Source organism: Ostrea edulis, chromosome 4, assembly GCF_947568905.1.
Source record: "Ostrea edulis chromosome 4, xbOstEdul1.1, whole genome shotgun sequence".
In the NCBI taxonomy this organism is placed as follows: Eukaryota; Metazoa; Mollusca; class Bivalvia; order Ostreida; family Ostreidae; genus Ostrea; species Ostrea edulis.
Window position 1 is genome coordinate 31803615 of NC_079167.1, and position 20558 is coordinate 31824172.

The 20558-nt window shown below is 36.0% G+C and overlaps 2 protein-coding genes across 3 annotated transcripts in view; one reads left to right on the forward strand and one right to left on the reverse strand.

Moving 5' to 3' along the window:
* Window positions 1-17472, reverse strand: part of LOC125672290 (asialoglycoprotein receptor 2-like) — a 69934-nt gene extending 52462 nt beyond the window's left edge. The window contains exons 1-3 of one of the 2 annotated variants that reach the window (XR_007368927.2): window positions 17014-17359; window positions 16822-16901; window positions 12226-12313 (exon numbers count right to left, since the gene is read on the reverse strand). Coding sequence is in view for 1 of the 2 variants with exons in the window: in XM_048908506.2 (XP_048764463.2) it covers window positions 12226-12313; window positions 16822-16901; window positions 17014-17146 (301 nt within the window). In the remaining variant the exon portion in view is untranslated. Of the gene's footprint in view, window positions 1-12225; window positions 12314-16821; window positions 16902-17013 lie in introns of both variants that reach the window. The other variant, XM_048908506.2, reaches the window with a different exon arrangement.
* Window positions 14211-16042, forward strand: LOC125672286 (uncharacterized). Its single transcript, XM_048908501.2, has 2 exons — window positions 14211-15017; window positions 15171-16042. The coding sequence occupies exons 1-2, from the start codon at window positions 14681-14683 to the stop codon at window positions 15839-15841; spliced, it is 1008 nt and encodes a 335-aa protein (XP_048764458.2). The 5' UTR covers window positions 14211-14680; the 3' UTR covers window positions 15842-16042.
* Window positions 17473-20558: the final 3086 nt, after the last annotated feature.

Consider the following 20558-nt stretch of genomic DNA (forward strand, 5'->3'; position numbering starts at 1 on the left):
GGTGATAGAAAGTCATTATGATAGAAATCTATGGTGTACAAAGTGTAATTTAAATACATAACAATTGGCATCATATTGTAAACAGGTGACCGCGCTTCCGAAAGCTATAATAAAATATAACGAATAATAGTAAACTATGGTACAAGTCACTTACCCCATATGATATTGTTGATTATGTGCAGATACCCGATGGGCGTGGTCATAATGACACTCGAGAGCTACGCTCCCTCGTATCATTATGACCACACCCATCGGGTATCTGCACATAACCAACAATATCATATGGGGTAACTACTACTAACTGAAGCATAGTTTTGAAGAATTCCATCTTTTGAACGGGCAGTTGGAGTATAAGTATGATTACCAAAAGTGGAGTTAATGCCAAGTTCGTTTAAAATACAGTTGTGATAATGAGTCTTACAAACAAAGTCAATGTTATCACAACCTTTGTTAGCTGGAACCAAAACATAGTCCTCATGTAACCTATCTAATTCTTTTATCACTTCTGGTTTACTAAACACAGATGGGTAGATGACAAATTTCATAATAGAGATGAAGTTCCGTCGTCAATTGACAGACCGAGGTTCTCTGTATTTAGAACCTTTTAGAATAAGTGATTTGAGGTCCTCATTTTCAACTACAGTCCACTCCACTTATATTTAAGTTGGTTATATTGAACTATCTATTATATTGAAGTTGAAATAAATCCTCCAGTAGCAATATTCATGTAGTTCAGCATTGGTTATATTGAACTTTGGATATAATGAACAATTGATGTCAGTCCTCTGAATTTCAATATATCCAGATTAGACTGTATATCAATATCACCAGTAATGAGATGTTCATCTGGAATATAGTTGAAAGAAAATGAAGAACACGTAGGTGGATTAAGTATAAGATGGTCTATATTTAGGCACTACAACGTTTGTGTATAATTAAAAAGTTTGGATGCAATAGTAGAAGTATATTTGTAGGATGTAAACTTAAACTTGAAATAAGTTGGAGTACATGACTGAACCCTTTTATGACGAAGAATGTTGCTTATGTTGACGGTATCTATTCCTTTGTTTGTAAATTTGAGCTTAAGGAACTGGCAGCATGATTTCTTTCCTGGCCCAGTGGTTCTTGAGAAGATTTCACAATATTTTCCCTATATATTTGTATGTAAAACTGTGATCCCCTATTTTGGCCCAATTCTACCCCCGGGGGTCATGATTTTAACAAACTTAAATCTTCACTATGTCAGAAAGCTTTCATGTAATATTTAAAAGATATTCCCTATTTATTTGCATGTAAAACATTGATACCCTATTATGGCCCCAACATTGAATTTGCGCTATGATAGGGCGCGGCTAGTTGTATTCCGCGCATGCGCGTCACAATTTTTCTAAAGAAAATTTATCGCTTATTTTTAATCGTACATTGTACGTTTCGGGCTCGATATTTCACCAGAAGTCGCACGTGATGAGGTCACAATAGGGGTAGTTTAATATATACACAGGCACTCGAGACATGATGAATCATGCAACACGACCCCCCTCCCCCTTACCTTTACACACCTTTTTAACTTATGCATTGTAAATATACGTTAACTATCACCTAAAAATGTAATAAATTACATTTTCAACGATTGTAAGAAGAAATAACACTGATAACGAGATATTTTACTAATACGTAACAGAGATTTCTATAATTTTTAATGGGTATATTCAAAACATAAGACATTAGTATAAACAGAAAATAGTGTGTTGATCCCAGATCAGAAAAAATAATGGGGGGGGGGTGCATAATACATGCCCAAAGGCCAGTGGTTTGACAATAATCTATTCTAAAGAACTGTACGTCAATGTATAAATTAAATCCATTCTCACATATAATGCAAACACTGACCTGGCAGTTTTCTGAAATTTTATCATTCCCTTCCGAATATATCAAGTACCAGTTAGGGTCTTATATGCACGATTTCGCTTTAATTAAATATGCCATTTGGAGAAATAGTGTTGATGAAGGAGGGGGGGAGGGTCTGACTTCAAATGGTCTGAGGCGAAGTAAATATATTGAAAAATATGATGTTAACAATTTGAATAGGAATTATGTACATAACAATTGATAAAAGTCTGCCGGCTGATTAATATGTAGACAGGGGGGGGGGGGGGGGGGAGACTCTTATTTATTAAGGTCTTCCGTAACAACGGAAGACCTACTGATTGTGCTGGTTAAGATTATTCTTATTATTCTTTTTTTCTTCTTTTTCCTAGACGCTAACTTTGAAGCTTCATATCTCGCTCATTTCTGCATGGATTTTCCTCACATTTTCAGGGTTTATAAACTTTACAGAACAATTTTAAAATCATGTACTACATTTCAGAAATTCTCTTCTGTTCACGAGTTATTCCCCTTTGAATGAAATTTTAGGGGCTTTGGTTTCCAGACAAAGGCTCCGAGACTGTATAAGCTTGAGCAGAAAATGCATTGAAAATGAATAGTAGGAGCATTGTAGTTGTGCACATCGTTTTTTGTTTTTTGATTACAGCGTTCGAAATGGTGGTTGACAGGGTTAAAAAATTAGGACGCCTAAAGGAGCAAAAAATTACACATATTTTCCTTTGTATCTTTTAAACTAAAAATATTTTGTTAAGACGTGTAGAACAAACGTTGTGCAAAATGTTAAGAGCTTTCTTTTGATATCCCTAAAAAGGGGCTGGTCCCTTAAATTAGGGATCTGGGGATCTTCAAAGGTTTCGCTTTATAACTCCAAAACGGTAAATATTTCGATATGGCTTTCGCTGGAAAAGTTGTTCTTTAACATCTTATTGATCTCATAAACATAATATTTTGCTCGAGTATTGTGTTATATATGAGTAAAAAGCTTGACCCGCAAACAGGTAACCGTATCATTAGGTAGGTGAAGGGGGTAAAATATGCGTATAACTTAAATAAATTTGCTTTAATTGATAAATCTGACTTCATGAAATGCTAATATTCTTTTAAAATAAGGTTTTAACGTGATTTATGGTTCCTTTAAAAATCATCTATCGACAACTTTTTTTTTAATTATTTAGTAGCTTTAATATAAACAATCTTTAAGAGGAAAAGGTTATCTCTTCTACGTTTGTTATTAAAACAACGATATATTTAATTGAAGAAACAAGCATAGAATAACTCAGTCATTAGCTACACGCTTCTTACATACACCGCGGCGTTTGTTTTTGTTTACAATTACGTAACCGCCTCGAGGAACCATCGCGTGTGACCAGGGCATGTACACGAAGTGAACATTGTCGTCCTAAATATAACACAGAATGTTATGTTTTTTATCATATTGGATTTTTCGAATAATTCAGTCTTTCCGGGGATGTATATAGTTGTTTATACGTCCCTGGTCTTACGTGAAATTCATACGCGACTTCTGTGCGCACTGTGTACATAATATACCTACATGTATTTACGCAGATAGATATTAAAGTTTAATGAAATATTCAAGATTTGAGAGCAATTTATTTGATTTGTATGTATAAATAATTCAAACTCGATGAATTATTCTCTTCAGTCTGAATATTATGCTATCATAATTTTATTGTATGATAAAATATTGGTAACAGCTATAAACCTTTATTGTATGTCCTGAGCCATTTAAATAGTAATTTTTTCTTCATTATTGGGACTGAAAAGTTAAATGCTGAAAGAATTTAATCCCACATACACGCGCGCCTCAAAAGACTGATTCGTGGAATGAGATCATACGCGCATGTACTTGAGTAGTATAAATTTATTAAACACCTAACGATAAAAATTTATGGTACACCTTTATAGCTTCATTTCAATGATATATATTAAATTCTCAAACTATTTCATAATTACATACGAGAAGTCAGATCTGATGTCTTCCGAGTGCAGGCACGAAGACACATATATGTTATTATAGTCTAGCATATACAATGTACTTAAACTGGACATAAGGAGTATCTACATATAACACTGTGTCGTATGGTTCTTCTTAAATCAAATTCTTAGCATTAAGGTGTAGTACTTCCTTAACAAATCCTCACAAATTGAAGTCTGAAAATGACTTGTATTCGTTTTTATATTTAAAGAAAAAAGCAAGCTTGGAAGTCCCATTTGAAACACTATGAAGCGAATGTGTATGTGGTATCCAACCTTCCTGCATTAGAATATGGAATTCGTTTTAAGGTGGGACAGGGATGATTGTTTTAACATTTCACGATTTTGAAGCCCAAAATCACAGGGGATTCTTATTCATTTTATTCGCAATCTATATGTCATATATTCATATATAGATAGATAACAAAATGGATAAGAAGCCCTTGTGGTACAATAATGATTGTATACTTATGGGTGAAAATCCTTTGTAGTTCTTTTTATAATAAACTCTTCATTGTCATTTTTGGGATTTGAAATTTATTGTTGAGTTATTAAATTTTGATATGCCAGACACTCGGTCAAATAATATCTGATTATATTTAGACTAAGTGATCAAATTCTGTATTAATGGCAAACAGTAAAGATAATCAGTAAATTGTAGCGGACAGTATAAGAGGGAACTTATACTACCTCGCTATAGAGCTAGCTTTTCTAGTGATGTGGTAGAGTGTCTCTCTTGATCACGCAAGTTAAGCAACGGCGAGCGTGATCAGCACTTAGCTAGGTAACCGCTACACGTTACAAAATTAACAAAATACTCTTTTGACTTATTTTTTGAAAAGCAAAATACTCATTGATTTGAAAGTCAAGGGGTAAATACTCTTTGCGGTAAAAAAAAAAAATCCCAACATTATCTGGAGATCTGTAACTCTGCGTGGAATCAGAGTGGCGTTTAACAAAGTAATGTTTTGGATGACTGATCACTAGATAGGAATAGTAATTTTGCGTTTTCCATTTTTGTGAAAGAAACAACTGTCTACATGTATGATGTCAAAAAGTCTTGTCTTTAATTTATCGTGAGGAATGGTCGTGTAAAGTGTTGAAAAATCAAACGTTTTGATGTTGTTTTTATGCCCCCGAGATCGAAGATCGGGGGGCATATTGTTTTTGTCCTGTCTGTCATTCCGTAATTCTGTCTGAAACTTTAACCTTGCTAATAACTTTTGAACAGTAAATCATATAGCTTTGATATTTCACATGAGTATTCCTTGTGACAAGACCTTTCGGTGGGTACCAACATTATTGACCCTGTGACCTTGACTTTGGAGTTTGACCTACTTTTTGAAAACTTTAACCTTGCAAATAACTTTAGAACAATAAGTGATAAAGCTTTGATATTTCACATAAGTATTCCTTGTGACAAGACCTTTCCGTTGGTATTAAACCGTTTGACCTTGACATTTGCCCTACTTTTAATTGTTTTACATTGGTCATAACTTCTAAATGGTAAATAGTAGAGCTTTCATATTGTACATGAGCATTTCTTTTGAAAAGATCTTTCTACTGGTACCAAGATGTTTGCTCTTGTGACCTTGGCCATCTTTGGAATTGGCCATTATCGGGGGCATTTGAGTTTCACAAACACATTTTTTTTTTTTTTTTTTTTGGAGAAAAGTTTTGCGATTTCAAGTTTACTAAACGTTCTTTTGAAAGTTTTAGATTCAGCATTTGATTTACACCAACGGTAACTTATACCCATTGACTGGAATATTAAATGTGTATAAAACTGAATCATGGTTTTGAAGAATTTCAAGAAGTCTTTTGAAAGGGCAGTTGGAATATAAGTACAATTGCCAAAAGCGGAAGTGCGTTTAAAATACAGATGTAATAATGAGCCTTGCAAAGACGATGTTGTTACAAGCTTTGTCAGCTTTGTACAGAAAAATTCTGTCCTGTTTCATTCGTATCCAAGTTGAATTTTAAGTGTAATTGTTTTCACAAAAATCCCCATCCACCACAACGGCAAAGCCCATGTCATAATACGAAAATTCAATTTCCTACGACAAAATGCCATCGTCTATTGCACACTTACACTTGGTATCATCATTTCTGTCAAATTTCATTCCAATACGATTTAAACTAGGTGAAATTCACAAAAATCCCTATATACTGAAATTTTAAGCATGTAAAACTGTGTGTGAATATGTTTGAATGGGTGGTGAATGTGAAATTACATTGGTATTATACTAAGTTATTTAATATTATGTATATATGTTTCAAATGAAAAATGCAAATAAAAAAATCCCTATATCCCACGGTTATAGATAAATGGCGTGCTGTGTTACAAAAATCCTCCAAAACAATTTCGTCAAGAACGTTTCGATCTTATTGAAAATGTAGGAAACTGTTTTCCTCAGTTTGTAATCACTGGACGGACAGACATAGGGAAAAACCAAATATGAATGTCTTTCCCAGAGAACGGGACATATGTTTTTCTATTCCTAACATTAGCTATTTAACTTTATTCACACACACACACACACGTATATACCCCCGGTATATATTGCGTCAGACAATATAGAGCATGCACTCGCCTGCCTCTCAAATTTTTACTATATCAGCTGCAGCATTGTTAGGAAAGCCGGCTAGTCTCATTTTGAAAGAGTAAAAAAAATATCTTAACTCGTTATAACGAGTTAATTATCTCGTTATAAAGAGTTAGTATATTGTTATAACGAGTTAATTATCTCGTTATTACGAGTTGGTATCTTGTTATAACGAGTTAATATCTCGTTATAGCGAGTTAATTATCTCGTTATAACGAATTAGTATCTCGTTATAACGAGTTAATTATTTCGTTCTAACGAGTTGGTACCTATGGAAATGTTATGGGCCTGTTCTTTCCCAAATTTAATCATAACGATTATGAATTCACAAAATCCGCAAAACTGAATTTATCATTTTATGATAACTACATGTATTACATAACAATTTTATTCGTCGTGAAGAGGACAAGAAAATGTTTATTTCTAGCTGCAAACAAATGAATAGGTGACTATGACACGCGCGAACCACATTAATTAGATAAACCTGCTTTAACGCAGATAAACTAACTTAATCCTAGTTTAACGGCGATACATATATGTAATTCGAATTAACGGTCGATAAAGTTAGTTTATCACGTTAACTCGAATTAACGGTCGATAAAGTGGGTTAAACGGTAGTTCACATTTTTTATCTCACATTATCGACCGTTAATATGAGTTGTAATGTTACTGTTAAACATATAAAGAAATTTTAATTCACATTAAAGATAGATAAACCGGGTTTATCACTCGCATTTACCGATGTAACGCTGATTTTGATTGGTTGACGTGGTGTGCGAAAGAGTTTTTATTATCAGAATATCGCTAATTTACTTTGTATTAGAATATATTTTCATGTTGGGCTAGATCCTCTATGGATTAAATTTTTATAGTTGTACTGCAATAACGTTAATTAATTTAATAATAATACGTTGATTAAATCTTCCAAACTCGGTCTAAGTTGTATCCATAAATTATTTCAAAGCTGTGTCAGATCTCCCGAGGCATGGTGTATGGGGGCTTAGTCTCCTCTTTTGTTTGTGTGTTTGGGGTATATGCCCCCCCCCCCTTTCATCTTACGACAGGTAACGTTACCTGTATCCGTGTAAGGCTTCTTGACACGACCCCGTCTTCATGTATACTAGTAGTTAACTTACATTTAGTTTAGTCTCCACGACGAACAAGAAAAGATGTTAGTAAGCGGCTTCACAGTTTAATGTCTACATGTATATAAATTACATGTAATGTACAGAATAGATTTGAATTAGATGTTACAATTTTACAGTTTAAATTGACTAAATTTATATCTAAAGTATATATGTACACACATGTAGTAGAGGCCTATGTTTTTAAAATATAAATGCATGGAATTTTTTTCTGATACCGGACTCCTTGTCGAACTATGCTAGCTTCTTCAGCTATCAATAAGCATATATATATATTTTTAATATTTTATACCGGACACTGTGATTTTTTTTAAAAACACAATTTGGATATATATATATATATATATATATATATATATATATATATATATATATATATTAAGAGGCATTAAAGCCGAAAGCGCTAACAGTGAAATGTTATTCGAGTTTTGTGTTTCTTGACTTTTATTATTGGATATATATATATATATATATATATATATATATATATATATATATACAGTTACATATTTGGATATTAAATGAACCTTTAACTGCAGAAACAAATAGACTGGACAAACTTTCAAATAATTGCTTTTTTTTTGGGTCATATTTGTGTCAGAATATAACATAATAGCTAGCTTGTTAAATTATTATATCTTTTTAGTAAATAAATTTCATGATCTTTTCATGGCATATTTGAGTAAAATTACTTGACTTCAAAATGAATAGGAAACACAACAAATGGATGAGTTACACTAATTTTGAATTGTCAAATTCATGTATACATACTGTAGTTGTCTAATTGCTGATATAAATTACAATTGTATCATTACATACCTTTGTGAATTCAGCAGAAGTCACAATTTGTAGTCCATTAAAGTTTGCCTTTACAAGTTGTTTTAATATGACAAATATTAATCAACTCAGCAAAATTTGTAAATTGTTAGATAATATAATTGAGAGTTGGCTTTCTTGGTTAATTATAATCCCTTCTTCAAGCATTATTAAAATCTTTCTATTATATTCTTTGTACACCTTGTACATATGTATTTTCTCTGCACTGTGTTACAGTTTATGAGAATAAAGTTCATTGTCATACCAGGTTTAAAGCCAATTAAGTAATTTTCTACTTGTTCCATATCCCTTTTTTTAAAAAAAAGGAAACATCACATTTTTCTGAAAAATTTAAGGTACATTTCAAATTTAAAGCATTATCTATACCTTGATGGTGTGACCAGAGAGATGTAATCCTGCTTTTTCAGGGCAATATTTCTGAAATACTTCATTGGAAATGCACATAAAATTCCACCCATGGATCATGGACACCTCTTCAATGGAACTTTCGAAACCATCGGAAGGATTATTTCCCTTTCTTTTGTTTTGTGCAACTATCTACCAGCAGCACTTTCCCCTTTACTCTATGTGTTGGTGGGAGTGGGGTGTGTGTCAGACAACTTTCTTCTGGAGTCTTTTCTAAACTGTTTGTATTTGCATCGAAGGCTGTGATTGGCTGTCCATTAATTAGCATTAACGACTTGAAAAACCCGGATTATCTGCCGTTAACTCGAATTAACGATCGATAAGGCATTAACAACAGATAAAGTGGGTTTAACGACCAAGAACTTGTATCATCGATCGTTAACTACGATAAACTTAATTGATCAAATTGAAAAACTAGCTAAGGATTAACAGTCGATAAAGTTAGTTTATCTAATTAATGTGATTCGCGCGTACCATAGGTGACGATATATTTTCCTCTATTCAACAAAAATACTTATTTTTCATTGTCATGAATAGATTTAGATTTTATTGTTTTAATATACCACAATGGTTTGACAACATCTTCGAGCTAACTCGATATTTGAGCAACAAATCAGCCAGCCTAGATGTAGATTATTTTTATTGAGAATATAGATATATTTATACTACTAATGCAAACACGTAGAAATAGAGAGCTTCTCCCTATTTAGCTCAGCTGAGCTGAAAGCTCAAGTGAGTTTTTCTGATCCCTTTTTGTCCAGCGTCCTTCTCTCCGTCTGTCTGTCAGTAAACTGTTTAACATTTTCAACTTCCTCTCCAGAACTGCTAGGCCAATTTCAACCAAACATGGCACAAAGCATCCTTGGGTAAAGAGATTTCAAGTTTGTTCTGATGAAGGGACAGGCTCCTTAAAGGGGGAGTAATCACGATAATAAAAATTGAATGAATCAAAAATCTCTCAAGAACCAGTTGGCCTGAAAATTTAAATCTAAATGAATGCTTTCTGAAATAGTGCAAATTCACATTTACTAAAATTATAGCCCCCCAGAAGTAAGGTGGGGGTCACAATAGGGAATCAAAATTTTACACGCGAATATATAGGGATAATCTTTTAAAATATTCTTTTCAAGAACCACTGTGTCAGAAAAGTTGAAAACTTGAAAGTTCCCTAATATAGAGTAGATTTTAATTTGTTCAAATCATGGTCCCCGGGGTTAGGGTGGGGCCACAATAGGGGATCAAAGTTTACATTTAGATGTATAGGGAAAATTTTGAATAATCTTCTCAAGAACCACTGGTTCAAAGTGGTAATTCACATGAAAGAATAGATTCAAGATTGTTCAAACCATGGTCCCCGGGTTTAGGATAGGGGGCTCAAAGTTTTGTATGCTGATATATTTAGGAAAAATCATAAAAACTCTCTAGAACTAGATGTATTTAAGCTAGGTCTTTTATATTTTGTATATACATTCTTTACAGAAAGACCTTTCATGTGATTCCATGGTGTGTGATCTTATGACATTGACCTGGGAGTCTGACTTACTTTCAATAAAATTCTGACCTACATATATACAATATGTCCTGAACTATTCAAGACTGATCTTTCATATCTTATATACATTTCTTGTGGCAAGAACTTTCATTTCATATCATGTCCTTTGATCTTGTGACATTGAACTCTTAGTTTGACCAACTTTTTAGAAAACATAACCTATTAAGTAAATCTGGAACTATTTAGGTAGGGCTTTCAAATTTTGTGTATAGATTCTTTGGCAATGGTGTTTGATCTGTTGACCTTGGAGTTTGACCTATGTTTGAAAAAAAACCACTGACCTATTTAATATCTCCTGAACTATTTAAGATAGGGGTTTCATATTTTGTATGTATACCTTGTTATACTTTGTTGTTTGACCTAATGACCTTGAACAACGGCAGGGCTAAGATGGCTCAGGTGAGCGATGTGTCCCATTGGCCTTGTGTTTGACAGCGTACATTTCCCGTTATTTTTTACATTCAAAAACTATCTTTACAATCCAAAGTAAAATATATTGGGTTACACTCCCCCCCCCTCTTTTCAAAGTAGTATCGACTGTTTAGGATGTAAGCTTGAACAAATGAAGGTGGCGTTCGTTGACAGTCGCACCCCGCGGTAAGCCCATATCTTGATCAGGCAATCGGAGTAATCCGTAGTCAAAAGTAGTATATAAAGAACGTCCTCAAAATTACCATGCACTGTAACTCATCTGACAGCATTTGACCCTATGAATTGAACCCGTGTAGAGAAGGACGAACACTTGCTAACCCACGTACCCACCCCCCGATTTAAGATTGTGAAGTTTGAGTAAAAATCGTTGCGTGCGGGCATATATATTCGTTATAACGAGTTAGATTTTTTTTTTCACTTTTCAAAAATGAGCCTATCCGGCTTTCGTAGTATGCAAATACATAATTATACTACATGAGAAAAAATGTTAACTCCATATTTCTAAAAACGAAGTGTTTCTACAATTTAACGGCATAATGCTCATTTTTAAATCAGGAAGACTGCTGACAAACAAGTTGATAATATCGGAGACATGTTACGGGTTTCAGCGGTCTCGTTTGGGGTAAGCATTTCGCAAATTCGATTATTGTTCGTTCTGGCGGTCTAATTTACAATTATAATCTGTCAATAGGTCGAATGTTGTTTAAAAGTGTTTCATTCCAATAGTTAGGCCGTTCTTTACTTACTGGTTTTGGCTAGGGTCTACTCCGTTTATCTGATCGGATGTAACCAGTCGACAGAGGGTACTTCTCCTTGGCACCTGGTCCCACCTTTGTTGTCCTACTCTTAGTTTTGTATTCATTATATTATATAATTTATTATGAAATTGATCACTGGTTATCTTCACTTTCCTTCAGGAAAATTCCCGGGGTTTTTTCCCTTGTTATTTCCTTAAACTATTTTTTTTAAAAAAAATCAATATATGCACCCAGGGGTGTATGAGCCGAGTTGCATGGGATACATTGTAAAGTCAGGAATGATGTGGCATATTTATAATTGCGAAGAACTAATTTCAGTTTTAAACTTTTCGAGTTATTGTCCAGAAACCATATTTGTCTGGAGTTTTCAATCTATTTTCGGTCACTGTGACCGTGACCTATTTTCTCCAAAATCAACAGAGGGCTTACTTTGCTGGTATCCAACAATATATCCAAGTTTCATTTGATTAGATAGTAAACTTTTCGATTTATCATCCGGAAGCCAATTGTTGACGTCCAACCACCCGCATCACCAAAGCAATAGCCGAGTTCAACTTCGTTGCAACTCGGCTAAAAATAAAACAATGTTAAATGTTTAAAGCAGTTACCTTTGGTTATAGTTTCACTTGACATAAAGTTCATTGCGTCTGTTGTTAGTGGTTCTGCTAGTTTGGAACTCAAAGCCTGGCAACAGCTCTGCAATACAATAACAAATTTATAGCACAAGCCTGGCAACAGCTCTGTAATATAATAACAAATATATAGCCCAAGCCTGGTAACAGCTCTGCAATACAATAACAAATATATAGCCCAAGGGACATGATGAAATAACATCCTTGTAAAATGTAATACATTCATATTTGGATGTTTTATTCACTTATAGATGTCAAACCAATCACAGAACTTTCCGACAAACGAGATAACTTCTGAATCAGCTTCTCCGTCGTCAACTTCCCACATCAGTGTACAAATATTTCGTTATCACCTACAAATGGTGTTCGATTTCATGGGATCTGGGTCGGAATAGGTCCCCAGTACCCCTTGCTTGTCGTAAAAGGCGACTAAATGGAGTGGTCCTTAGGATGAGACCGCAAAAACCGAGGTTCCGTGCCACTACAGGTGTGGCACGATAAAGATCCCTCCCTGCTCAAAGACGCAAGTGCTGGGCATAGGCCTACATTTTGCAGCTCTTCACCGGCAATGGTGGTGTCGTCTCCATATGAGTGAAAATTTTTCGAGAGGGACGTTAAACAATATAAAATCACAATCGATTCGCGAGAATGATAAAAGGTGATCAATTTCATAACTCCTACATGCGCGGATCTAGAGGGGGGTTGGGGGGTCCGGACCTGGAATTTGCAAAGATAAAAAATTACAATATAACGATTTGTAAGAAAAATGAGTTCTATCACGGGTTCGATTTTGTGAAAAGGTCCCCCCCCCCCCCGCCCGGAAAAAAATTCTGGATCCTCGCCTGTCCTATAAGGAATACAAAACAAACCCCTGGACATCAGGTGGCTAGGAAGCGTAAGTATCTCCTATCGACCGGTCACACCCGCCGTGAGTCCTGTCTTGATACATGGACTATTTCACAGAATATAAAGTGGACAGCCATCAAGTCATCATTTGTTACATGCATCACTTTATTTCACAGATGGAATTAATGCCTTAGTCCTCAATACAAAAACTGACCTGTCTAAAACGTTATTCTATCATAGAGTTTATAAAACAATAATTGGCATCTTTAGGTCAATATGATAATCATATCTTAGAAATGCAAACTTCACTGACCCCAGAGGGTCAAGGAATTGTAAGTAATACATCGTGTTCATCGAAAAAAATGTTGACAATTTGTTTCATTAGATAACGGAATACTTCAAAAGATGGACTTACGAAACAATACCTGGTTCGCCATGTATGTTTACAGCTAAAGTCCAAGATGTTGTTGAAATGGATCGGCGAATTATCAATGGGCCACCAAATCAATTATATCAATTTGGGAATTTTCGATTCGTTTTTCATAAATGTTGGACAATCCAAATGTTGCATTCATCTTGAGAGCACGTGGAAGGGAATGAGAAGTGCAGATAACGAACAGTGATCAATTTCATAGATCCGATAAAGAATACAAAATTACCAGAAAGGCAAACCCGGATCCTTATATATCAGAGGTGGGGTCAGGTACGTAGGTCTAAACTACATCTATTGACCGGTCACACCCGCGGTGAGCACTATATGAAAGGTGAAGATAACGAACAGTGATCAACCTCATAACTCATATACGCAATACAAAATAGAGAGTTGGGCAAACACGGACCCCTGGATATATCAGGATCGTCGAGCGGTCACACCCACTGCGAGCCCTATATCTTGATCAGGTAAACGGAATTAACAGTAGTCAAGAATGGCTTAACAATCGGCATGAAACACGTCAGACAGCATTTTATCCAATGATAAGTTGTATTGACGAACTAGATCGTTATAAATACCATAGAATTTGCGAAATGCTGACTTCAATCGAGATTGTTATACTCCTATAAAACAGTTCCTATATAACTCCTTACAAAAAAAGTCCAACATTTCGACTGTTGGACCGGGAACTGTTAAAATCGACTGTTAAAAAAGACTGTTGACCGGTTTCCCATTGTGACGTCATACAGAGTTATCTCTGCTTGTCGTTTGGTAAACAAACATGGCGGATGTAGATTCAGATACACGATTCGCGGCAGCTACGGAGGACGAAATACAGGCGATTCTAGATAACAGGGACAGTAAAAACACTAAAAATGTTGTGAAGACAGCTGAGAACATATTCAGTGACTATCTCGCGACTTGTGATATGTCTCTTCACCTTCTCCGTGGAATGTCTTGTGCGGAATTGATTGAAATCTTGCGGAAATTTTATTGTGCTGCCCGAAAGAAAGATGGAACCATGTATACTAAAAAAAAAAACCGTTGATTTCCGTACGCTACGGACTCCAGAAGTCCTTTGAGAAATCGCACCAAATTGACATCATCAATGACGCTAGATTTAAACCTGCAAATGATGTTTTCTTCGCTGCAATGGTAAAAATAAAAAAGGAGGGCATGGGTGAAGTGAAACATAAAGAAGTAATCAGCAAGCAAGATTTGGAGCGTTTATATGACAGTGACAGTGGTGTTTTCAGTTGTGAAAGTCCCAAAACACTTCAACAGAAGGTGTTTTTTGAAATCATGTTGTATTTTTGTAACCGGAGCAGGGAAAACCTGCGAAACATGTTGCGAAATGATTACGTCATTCGACAAGATCCTGATGGAAGGCGGTTTCTTGCCAGTTCTGTTTCCAGACTTACGAAGAACCATAGGGGCGAGAATACAACAGATGATGATCAGGAAGGTGGCAGAATGTATGAACAACCTGGTAAGTATTGCTTGATTCATATTTACAGTAGATATGTATAACAATTCAGTTAGTACATAGATGTGCACATTAAATTCTTTAATTACTATAGGCTAAGTGTACTTAAAATGATCAATTTTAGAATTGTTTGTTTAAAATGCCCTTATTTTCCAGGAAATCCAAAGTGTCCAGTTATGAGTTTTGAGAAGTACTTGAGCAAACTTAATCCAGACTGTGATGCGCTTTGGCAACGACCACGATCAAGCATATCAGCGTGTTCTCATGTATGGTATGACAACATGGTTGTTGGCAAAAATACTTTGGGAAGTATGATGCAAAGGATAAGTAAAGATGCTGGTCTGTCGTTCATCTATTCTAATCATTGTATCAGAGCTACTTGCATTACAATGCTCGATGAAAGTGGGTATGAATCAAGGCATATAATTGGAATTTCGAAACACAGGTCGGAGACCAGTTTGAAGCATTATGATACGAAGTTGAGTGATGCTAAGAAACGTGATATGTCTGACGCTTTAGCAGGTAAATTTACGTCTTCTTTCAAAATTCCTGAATCTGCCTCTGGTAAACAAGGGGAAGCCATCACAAATGTTCAGCGACAAGTTATGAGACAAATACAGAATGATTCTCCTTCTGTAGTCGTCCATAGCAATACAGTTGGTGTTCAAGAAGCAAGTGATGTCGTAGATGTTGACGACCTTGAGCTCGCTGCCATATTAGATAACCCTGATCTATTTGGAACTGTGCAAAACATTGCCCAACCTAATTCAGCAGTAAAGTCAGTCTTTTCATTCCATGGTTGCAACGTGACAATAAACAGTTGTTAACTCGTGATTACACATGTACATCTTTGGTAGTTACATCTTTTGACAGTTTTGTTAAAAGTATTTTAAAGCTTTGAAAGTGTTAATTGAATAGGAAATGCACATGTGAGAGACATATTTGCAATTCCGCGAGTTCAGAGGTGTTACATGTTGAAAAGTGATACATCTGTTGTTGTTGTTTTTATTTACTGTTGTGAAAGAAAATTTGTTATTGTTGAATAAATTTGATACAGAATTCACTGCATTTACTCAATTAATGTAAGGGTATAACAAAACAGTTATTAACTGGGTCCTCAGACAACGGCTGTTTAGTTTGACCCTCGAACTGAACTGTTGCCCTCAGCCTTCGGCTTCTGGCAACAGTTCAGTCCTCGGGTCAAACAAAACAGCTGTTGCCCTCGAACCCAGTTAATAACTGTATACTGTTGAAACCCCTGTACCGTCAACTGGTTTGTCAGTAGCTTGCCTCGATTAAAAAAAACTGACTATACGCAGAACAAGCTCTTACATATCGAATCAGTTGAGAGATATAAACACCATATGCAGGTGATAATGGAATATTGCTGCATATATATGGGAAGTTGACGACGGAGAAGCTGAAATCATCCCGTTTGTCATACAGTTGAGTTGTCAGTTTGCCGTTAATGTCTAGCTACTTTCAATAAAATCATATGGAGACGTCACCATTACCGGTGAAGGGCTGCATAATTTAGACCTATGCTCGGCGCTTACGGACTTTGAGCAGGAGGGATCTTTATCGAACCACACTTGCTGTGACACGGGATCTCGGTTTTTGCGGCATCATCCGAAGAACCACCCCATTCAATCGCCTCTTACGACAAGCAAAGGGTACTAAGGACATATTCTAACCCGGATCACAACGGGACGAATAGACATGGGGGAAATGAGTACTGTATCTAATGGTATATTCTCCTACTTTCCTGGATTTCTGAATTATTCAATCAAATGATAAATGCATTTACCGAAGCTCTATACCAGTCCAGATTAGAGTTTGAAAACCAGTAACATTTGTCTTCGAATTCCAACCAGCCTGGCTTACAACCTATAAAATCAAAAGAAAGAAATTACCGGACGGGCCACATCATAGTCGTCCATAAACTTTAAAAAAAAAAACAAAAACAAAACAAAAACTAGTCAAGACTACTTAGACTCACATTTTGAATCACTGAACAAAACAAGCAGAGTTATCGATGTTATAAGGAACGACATGTTGGTCGACCAATACCGATAAGAGATAACCAAGGAATATTGTACTAGTGTTAAACTAAGGGCGAAAAGATTACACATGTAAATGAGAATGCTTCGATTAATTCAATGGGACATTACGAAATATGTAAACGATTATTAACAATGAGGAACATTAAAACAACAAAGCATTGCTTATTCTTTTAAAGCTGTATGGTCCGAATTACAATATTTTTTTCCATCTCGTAAAAACGCTATTAAATCATCGCATGTATGTAGTTATGAGGATGTACGACATATCATAAATTATTTCACCTGTTTTAACCCAAAATATTTGATTTTAAATCGATGTTTACAAATAACCGCGCCACTCTGCCATTTCAAGTGACAGTCACGCGACCAGTTCAAACTTTCAGATCATTGGTGGTCTTATCTGTGTAAAGCTGTGTATTATGTTATAACAGTACCGTGCCATAAGTTTAAATATCAAATACCTCTTAATAATTCGTTGTTTTACGCTCTTTCAGCCTTAAAACTAGACAGTTGCGTATGAGTTAATACATCATGTTGGGATTCCCCTGACGCGCGTGGGTCTATTCATAGACGTCTATTATGAGATGATTTATATATGTACCCACTATATTTACTTTCTAAATAATTCGCAGTTTTCTTTTACATGCAGATGTTTTCAAGTATGTAATTAAAGGAAAGTTAATAACTTTATAAAGTAATTAATCTGCTTTAAAGTAATCCGACTTAACTCGCTATGAGTAAAGTCCTGTTATCGAAATGAACAGAACATGTATTTGTCCAGGCAAAGAAACATAACTCTCGCATTCGATAGAATTGCGCGGTTTTGACACTATCCCCCAAATACCTATCGTGACACTTTCCCTTTTCTAACCCGCGTATATATATAGTGCGCAAGCGCGAATTGCTAGTCCTTTTTGAGTTCCATGTCGACGAAAATACAAATTGTCTCGATCACGAAATCCAATTCAACACCATCTCCCGTTCTCGACTGACTTCCAACATATTTGGGTAAAGTAAACACATATATAAATTGCGGTACGTATTTATGTTCTATTATTTTTGCTTAATTTGGTAGCTCAACGCTTTTCTTCATGGGTACGGGTTTTTCAAGGCGACTTGCTTCATCTACACCGCCATTGTACACGTCGGGTCGGCATCATGGTCGGTTCTTAACTAAAGGATAATTTGTTATTATTCAATTAACTCTAAGTCATTTAAGCCTTGCTATTCTATTTCCAAACATTCACTGTAATATCTACCATTAATTTTGTTTTTTCAAACTTGTCTGTAATATCGCAACTTTCATTTAGGTCTACTTAGCTAACCACAACACGTGCTGATTCTTATATTCCTCTTATAATATTGTTCAACTTCGTAGAAAATGTTGCGACGTACGAAACGCCCTTCCAGATCACCTTACGCCAGACCGGCACAACACCCAGCACTTCGTCCATTGCCCACACGGACTTCGACCCCTGCAATTCTTACCCAGACTCAACCTCGTTCGACAACTCAACCCCAAGTGGAGAACCAGTTAGAGGACACGCCTCTCGCTCAACCACTAAGGCAGCCTCCCAGCCTCATCACGGAAACAACTGTATCCACACAGCCACCAGCAGCACCTGAGACACCCTACATAACAGGTGAAAATCCTCTTATAAGCATCACTGATGAGCTTGGGGTTCACGTCCCTCAAGCCATCAAAGATAAAATTTGGGCAAAGCAATATGTTGATTTGTCAAAACTTCTCGATTCAGAATCAGAAAACGGTCATGATGCGCACAAATTTTCAATCATAGTGGGTCAATTAGTTGCAGAACCCAAGGTCAAACATATTAAAATTGCCACGATCGATAACTGGATCGATGCATTTTTAATATTCGCAAGTATATATCTCGTTAGGCACCCTTCCGACATCCAGGCCATCTTGAAATATATCCATACCATTCGCATGGCACATGGCCGCCAAACAAATTGTAACTGGCTCGAGTACGATAGGCAGTTCAGGCTAAAAATCTCAAAACATCCCACTATCTCCTTTGGTTCCATTGATGCTGAGTTAAGGCTCATGTATATGCAATCACAGGTCTCCTACTCATTAAATCACTCAAAAACTGCATTCAAGTGTTTCGATTATAACTTTAAAGGCTCATGCCTTAAACCACACTGCACATTCCAACATGTTTGTATGCACTGCAACAAGTCTCATCCCCGCATACACTGCTGGTCATTCAACTCTGCTCAATCCAAGTCTACTAGCCCAACTCCCCCTCGTCCAAACACGGCTCAAAACTATTCCCCACAACGTAACGATTTTCGAACTTACAAACCAAAATATTCTTTTCAACCACAGGGGACGAGATTTAATCAACCTAGGTTCAACTCCAATTAAGCGCCCAGTACTTGCGAAATATTTAGCACTATATCCAAATACCGAAGATGCCCAATTTTTGCTTAACGGTTTCTCTTTCGGATTTTATTTAAACTACTCGGGTCCTAGAGTTTACCTACATCCGAAAAACATGAAATCAGCAAGCGAGCATGTAAATCATTTATTGACTATTATTGAAAAAGAAATCGCATTAGGACGTATAGCTGGACCTTTTTCCAACCCCTTTCCCCAATTTCCGTTGTAACCCTATAGGCGTTTTGCCTAAGAAAGACGGGGGTTGGAGGTTAATTTCAAATCTATCGGCACCTGTAGGTATTAGCGTTAATGAGCATATTGACCCCATTTTGTGTTCAGTTCACTATGCTTCATTCGACCAGGCAATTTCCTTAATACAAACCTCGGGTAAAGGGGCGTTACTTTGCAAGATGGACTTGTCTAGTGCATTCAGACTTTTGCCAATTCATCCATCAGATTTTGCTTTATTAGGCATGTGTATTCGAGACCAATATTACTTTGATATGTATATGCCGTTTGGGTGTGCCATCGCTTGTTCAACATTCGAAAAAATTTCATCATTCCTCCATTGGCTAGTAGGCCGAAAGGCACTCAATCAAAATCTCATCCATTACCTTGATGATTTCTTGTTCGTTGGTAAACAAAATACTTCACAATGTTTAGATATTGCCAATAATTTTCAGGCAACTTGTGAGGAATTAGGCGTTCCAACAAACCATAAAAAAAACCCCACAAGGCCCGACCACACGATTATGTTTTTTAGGTCTGGGAATCGATACGGTAGCACAGACCATTTTTATACCAGACAATAAGATTCAAGAACTTCAGTCCAAACTTCATGCGTTAGTCGCTTTAAAAAAGGTTACCCTTAAAGAAATGCAATCATTATGCGGCTCCCTCAATTTCGTTGCTAAAGCCATTCCAGGCAGCAGGGCATTTAACCGCAGATTCTATAACTCCACCATTGGCATACGGAAACTTTACTTTCTAATCAAAGTTACACAAGCAATCAGAGACGACGCAAACGTTTAGCTCAATTTTCTCGAGCATTACAATGGATATTCTCCCTTTCCA

What these genes read in the sequence shown, in the direction of transcription:
- LOC125672286 (XM_048908501.2), top strand. Translation starts at nt 14,681, where the DNA reads ATGGTAAAAATAAAAAAGGAGGGCATGGGTGAAGTGAAACATAAAGAA. An exon ending in CAGAATGTATGAACAACCTG is followed by an intron (nt 15,018 to 15,170) that starts GTAAGTATTGCT and finishes CTTATTTTCCAG; the next exon opens with GAAATCCAAAGTGTCCAGTT.